A 6,704-nucleotide genomic window follows, 5' to 3' on the forward strand; every position below is an offset into this window, starting at 1 on the left:
ACCCACCTCAGAACCAATTAAGGTGCCTTTCGCTCAGGTAGCCGAGGTAGATGCAGAGGACAACAATGTAGATGCCGAGGATGACCACACTGAAGAACCCATCTACGTAGCAACAGAGGTGGTGGTCTGTCACGACCGCCCTCACTAAGGATAGTAAAGACGGGGAAATCGTGACTAGGGAAGGGACGAAGGAGCAGGGAAGAAAAAGGGGAAAGCAATGAAAGACAACATCTTAAACAAAGCTTCAAAAGAAGAGTTTTAATCAATTAAACAATTAAGGAGCGGGTTAATATCTCAAGGTAAATAATGTTAAAAAGTAGTGTGGGGCAAAACGAAAGACTTTAACAAGAACGATTCGAAACACGGCAGCGGAAAAAACAAGTATCAGAGGAGAGTCATAGGATGACGCCCATGTTTGAAGACACGACGCATCCGGGAATTCCTAAAGCTCACTCAACATCCGCCGCAACATCACCCATCAACCTGCACATAAAGAAAAAGGATATGCAGGGCTGAGTACTTGTTGTACTCAATGGGCTCATGCCGAAAACATTTTATAACAGTTATGTCATCCATACCAGTGAACTCGAGTTTTATATGTAGTAAGAAATATCACGAGTATCACAAAAACACTTTTCACAGACCGGTCGGTCAAAACAATCTCCCCACTTTCTCATCAATCAATCAATCACATCCTCTTACCATAGTGCGACGAAAGTGTGGCCACACTATTCGCCCACGAGACCGGCCGACTAGCAAGGACGGCTCACGATCCCCTCTGTGTACATAGCCTGATAGGGTTTGCGGCCCTACTCAGACCCGAATTCGTTTATCATAGCCCTATAGCCTAATGGAGCGAACTCACAAACTAGGCATAAAGCACAATCTCAACATAGCCCTATAGCCTAACGGAGCAAGCTCAAACGAACTAGGCATCAGGCAAAAATCTCAACATCAAAACAATCACGGCATGACATAACACTTTAAACCACCCTTATAACACCACATCATATTTTCAGAAAAATAAAGAGGTTTGAAAAGAAAGCCCACCTCGTCCGCTTAACAATTCACAATCCAACTTATGGCAACTCTCGTTCCTTGAGTTCACGAATAAAATCACCCTTGTCAACGACAACACAAGTCAGCCTTCCACAGAATCATATTACCATGCATGTCCTATCGTTTCTCTCTCATCGTTTTTCTCAATTTACCCAACCCAATGTTCGTCACAAAGATGGAAAAACACACCATAATATATTTCAACGTATCTCACGCGATCACATCATTAAACACGTTCCTTGGATATACATGCATCATATAATACTTTTAAACTTGAAAATAAATATCCTTTTATCAAAGCAGAAAACTGGCAGAACTGCGCGACCATTTTATAAAAATCACTAAAAATTCACCCGACCTCATATGAAGCTAAATTTTGGTCACAACACAGAATACACATTCAAGTTCATCCTGACAAATGTTCACACTGAAATCACGTTGTTTAGTCAGTCAAATCAATAATTAAACTCTCTGGTGGGAACATAAAAATTCTAACAGCACTGCGCAGTTCATTTGAAAATTTTACCATAAATTCATCCAATGCCTAAAAAGGCTGAATATTTTACACGACTTAGAAGATACTTCAAATGTTCATATAGTTCAAGAATCACATCAATCGGAGGTCATTTGGTCAGTCAAACAGAAAATGAAACATTCTTGGCGAGAACACGAGTTTCTGGCAGATTTGCGCAGTCAACTTCAAAAATTTATTAAAACTTCATTTTTTGATAAAAAGGGCTGAAATTCACACGAGACACGGAAAACACCTTGAAGTTACTCAGTAAAAATTTCATATCAAAATTCGATCGTTTGATGGGTCAATTACACATCAATATCCACTGATCGAACATCACAGATTTCAGGCTCATGATTTCGAATTTAGGGTTTCTTCTTCAATCAAACAAATACAAAATTTTCATGCTTATAACACACAATCATGCCTAAAAGTTTCTCATAAACATGTTTGCACATAAATTCGCGTCATTCACCAAAGATTTAAATCAAATTTCACATGAACTCAATCAACAACACATAATTAACAAAGTTCTTATGAAATCACACCTTCCTATTGATAATTTTTGCGATCTATCAATCCTACAGCCTCTATATGCATGTAGGATTCAAGAATAAAGTTTCAATGAAGGAGATGAGAAGAAAATCTTAGTTATACCTTCTTGAATCAAGAAAACGAACGGTAGAAACAAGCGTTGGCACGATTCGTCGGAAACTCTTGAAAAATCCACTCCAATTGATGCAAGAAACAATGGTGGAAGAAGTTTTTGGAGAGAATGTGGAGAGGGAGGAGGGAGGCACGAAAATTGAGGGAGAATGGGGGCTAGGGTTTAGTTTAGGTGTTTTTATAGGATTAGGGTTAGGTTTAAAATTAATTAATTAATTAATTGTGGGGAAAAATACAATTAAATAAATCTCACAATTAAAAGAATAAAATAAGCATGTGGGAAGGGGAGGAAATTTTCGAAAATTCCATGTAGGAATAGCAAGGAATTTATTTGGTATTTACTTGGAGAGAATATATTCACAACTTAGGAAATAAAGTGAATATTTCATAAACAAGGGAACAAAATAAATTAAATCTCCAAGTATGAAAATAATGGTGGGGGCCGAAAATTTCCATAAGGAATTTGCACAAGGAAATTATTTAAATCCTCAATTAAATAGAATAGGATTTAAATTTGGTAATTTCTTTATGGGAAAAGACTCTCATATAATAGGTAACAAATAAATAAATTTCCTCAAGGAAAAAAAATATAAGAGCATGGGCGTGTGATATAGGTGAGAATTAAAAGGAAATATTCACATTCCCAATTAATTAGACATAGACATTAATTTGAATAAAAAAGGGTCTCACCAACAAGGAAACAAAATAATTCTCCTCTACAAAAATAATGAGGGCCGAAAATATCAAAGAATTGGCTAGAAAAATACATGCATGATCCTATTTAATTCATTCCCAACATTGCAAAATATCAAACACTTTACTCCACATCACCCACGACAATTTTATTCACAAAATTCACTTAATCGCATAGAAACAAAAGTTTCATAATCCAAATTTCAAAAAAAACATATAAAAAGAGTCACAAATTTTTGGGATGTTACATGCTTCCCCTCTAAGCAGAAATTTCGTCCCGAAATTTTAGTCTTCTTCCATAAACTATTCTGGGTACTTCTCTTTCATCCCATCAGTCCTTGTCGGTTTGCTATTCCTGCCCTTCATTTCTTTTCAGCGCGTACGCTTTCGCTTGCTGTGGGGCCACTTGTCGAATGGGTTGTGGTTGTTGCTGTTGTTCCCCATGTCCCTGCCTATTCCACATTCCTCCTTTGTTGTTATTCGGGCACTCTCGAGACATATGTCCATTTCCACCACAAGTGAAGCATCGGATGCCTCCAGCTCTACACTCGCCAAAGTGGTACTTGGAGCATCGGTTGCAGTGGGGTGCCTTCTGTTGATTCCATCTCGGCTGTGGCATGGCTTGCCGGTCATAGTCTTGCGTCTGGCGGAAAGTAGAACGGTGTCGCTTGTTGTCATAAGGAGCTCGGTTGTCTTTCCACTTCCTCTTGTCTCGATAGCTCGGTTGAGGTGTTGGTGGTGTAGGATTCGCCGTTGTCTCGTCCTTTGGTAGTGCTTCTTCCACATCTAAAGCGCAACTCAAAAATTCGGAGTACGAGATTCCTCTGCGGCTGGCCACGGCTACCCTTATCTCGTGTCTAAGGCCAGAACGGAATTTTGCGGCCATCTTCTCATTAGTGTCCACTAACTCGGGCACATATCGGGTCATTTCACAAAGAGCACGATCGTACTCCGTCACCGTCATGTTTCCCTGTTTCAGGGTGTGGAACTCCACTATCTTCGCCCGTCTATAGCTCATGGGAATGTACTTGTCGTACACCTCTTCCTTGAATTCTTCCCATGTGAGCGCCTCGTGGCGGGCAGGGTTCATAGTTCGTCGTTTAGTTTCCCACCAAAAATCGGCAGGTCCAGTTAGTTGATACGTCACGCAAGCTAGACGTTCCCTATCGGTGCATCCCATGAAGTAAAAAATACGCTCGAGGTCGCGTATCCAAGCCTCTGCCTTCGGGGGCTCTCCCAGTCCGTCAAACTTTGGAGGGTTTTCCTTTCGGAAGGCCTTAATGTATTCTCTCTCTTGAGGTTGAGGTAGGGGTGGTGGTGGAGGAGGGGGTTGATTCCCGACACTTCCCTCTGATTGTTCCTCCATGTCGTTCTCCACTTGTGGGCCACGTCTGCGTCTTGGTGGAATTCTGGTCCAAAAGACAAGTTAGCATCGTTGTTAGTATTCGTTGTTATCAAAATCGTAACTTCCTTGCATTCGTCGCACTCTGACGTTATATTGGGCGCCCTTATATGCGGTTTGTTTTATCCGTGCCATTTACGCGAAGACGAAGGTTTTCCAACATATATTCTATCTCGTTATTTGTGATAAATCTAGGGTTCGTCACGCATCACCAAATTTGAGGCCGCCCTAAGGCTTCCTATGTTCACATGCTTACGTCGTAGTACTTTCACACATAACACATACTTAAGTCATCATACCAATCTTGCTCATGTCTCACATAATCATACCATAACAATATTATATTCGCACACACAACACGTGCTTAGATCATCTTGCTAATCATGTTCATATTCCACATAATCACATTATCACAATATCATTTTCACACATATAACACGGGTTTAGATTATCATGCCAATCATGCTCATGTCTCACATAATCATATCACTACATTATCATCTTCACACATAACGTTTATTCACATGCGTACACTTGCCAAAACATCCTCATCATAACATCATCAATTTCATACATCAATCTCGCATTCTTTCAACAACTTAAACATACCTCACTTTCTTTGGTTGAGCGTGATGCTTCGGATGTTGAGCCTTCGTGACACTTCTAGTCTAGGGGTACTGATCTAGACTTAGACTGAAAGAAGACTCTCGGACCAGAGTGAAAGAACGAAGCTCTGATACCACTCTGTCACGACCGCCCTCACTAAGGATAGTAAAGACGGGGAAATCGTGAATAGGGAAGGGACGAATGAGCAGGGAAGAAAAAGGGGAAAGCAATGAAAGACAACATCTTAAACAAAGCTTCAAAATAATAGTTTTAATCGATTAAACAATTAAGGAGCGGGTTAATATCTCAAGGTAAATAATCTTAAAAAGTAGTGTGGGGCAAAACGAAAGACTTTAACAAGAACGATTCGAAACACGGCAGCGGAAAAACAAGTATCAGAGGAGAGTCATAGGATGACGCCCATGTTTGAAGACACGACGCATCCGGGAATTCCTAAAGCTCACTCAACATCTGCCGCAACATCACCCCTCAACCTGGACATAAAGAAAAAGGATATGCAGGGCTGAGTACTTGTTGTACTCAATGGGCTCATGCCGAAAACATTTTATAACAGTTATGTCATCCATACCAGTGAACTCGAGTTTTATATGTAGTAAGAAATATCACGAGTATCACAAAAACACTTTTCACAGACCGGCCGGTCAAAACAATCTCCCCACTTTCTCATCAATCAATCAATCACATCCTCTTACCATAGTGCGACGAAAGTGTGGCCACACTATTCGCCCACGAGACCGGCCGACTAGCAAGGACGGCTCACGATCCCCTCTGTGTACACAGCCTGATAGGGTTTGCGGCCCTACTCAGACCCGAATTCGTTTATCATAGCCCTATAGCCTAATGGAGCGAACTCACAAACTAGGCATCAAGCACAATCTCAACATAGCCCTATAGCCTAACGGAGCAAGCTCAAACGAACTAGGCATCAGGCAAAAATCTCAACATCAAAACAATCACGGCATGACATAATACTTTAAACCACCCTTATAACACCACATCATATTTTCGGAAAAATAAAGAGGTTTGAAAAGAAAGCCCACCTCGTCCGCTTAACAATTCACAATCCAACTTATGGCAACTCTCGTTCCTCGAGTTCACGAATACAATCACCCTTGTCAACGACAACACAAGTCAGCCTTCCACATAATCATATTACCATGCATGTCCTATCGTTTCTCTCTCATCGTTTTTCTCAATTTACCCAACCCAATGTTCGTCACAAAGATGGAAAAACACACCATAATATATTTCAACGTATCTCACGCGATCACATCATTAAACACGTTCCTTAGATATACATGCATCATATAATACTTTTAAACTTGATAATAAATATCCTTTTATCAAAGCAGAAAACTGGCAGAACTGCGCGACCGTTTTATAAAAATCACTAAAAATTCACCCGACCTCATATGAAGCTAAATTTTGGTCACAACACAGAATACACATTCAATTTCGTCCTGACAAATTTTCACACTGAAATCACGTTGTTTAGTCAGTCAAATCAATAATTAAACTCTCTGGTCAGAACATAAAATTTCTAACAGCACTGCGCAGTTCATTTGAAAATTTTACCATAAATTCATCCAATGCCTAAAAAGGCTGAATATTTTACACGACTTAGAAGATACTTCAAATGTTCATATAGTTCAAGAATCACATCAATCGGAGGTCATTTGGTCAGTCAAACAGAAAATGAAACATTCTTGGCGAGAACACGAGTTTCTGGCAGATTTGCGCAGT

At 40.2% G+C, this 6,704-nt stretch overlaps 1 protein-coding gene across 1 annotated transcript; it reads right to left on the minus strand.

Annotated features, from left to right (window-relative positions):
- Nucleotides 1-3,281: 3,281 nt before the first annotated feature.
- On the minus strand, nt 3,282-4,298 carry LOC121796769. Its single transcript, XM_042195553.1, has one exon. It carries the CDS (start codon nt 4,296-4,298, stop codon nt 3,282-3,284), a length of 1,017 nt encoding a protein of 338 aa, XP_042051487.1.
- Between the last annotated feature and the right edge of the window lie 2,406 nt (nt 4,299-6,704).

The sequence above is a fragment of the Salvia splendens genome, chromosome 3, assembly GCF_004379255.2.
Source record: "Salvia splendens isolate huo1 chromosome 3, SspV2, whole genome shotgun sequence".
Classification (NCBI taxonomy): domain Eukaryota; kingdom Viridiplantae; phylum Streptophyta; class Magnoliopsida; order Lamiales; family Lamiaceae; genus Salvia; species Salvia splendens.

Excerpts from the sequence above, each read along its gene's own strand:
- LOC121796769 (XM_042195553.1), bottom strand. The coding sequence starts at position 4,298 with ATGGAGGAACAATCAGAGGGAAGTGTCGGGAATCAACCCCCTCCTCCA.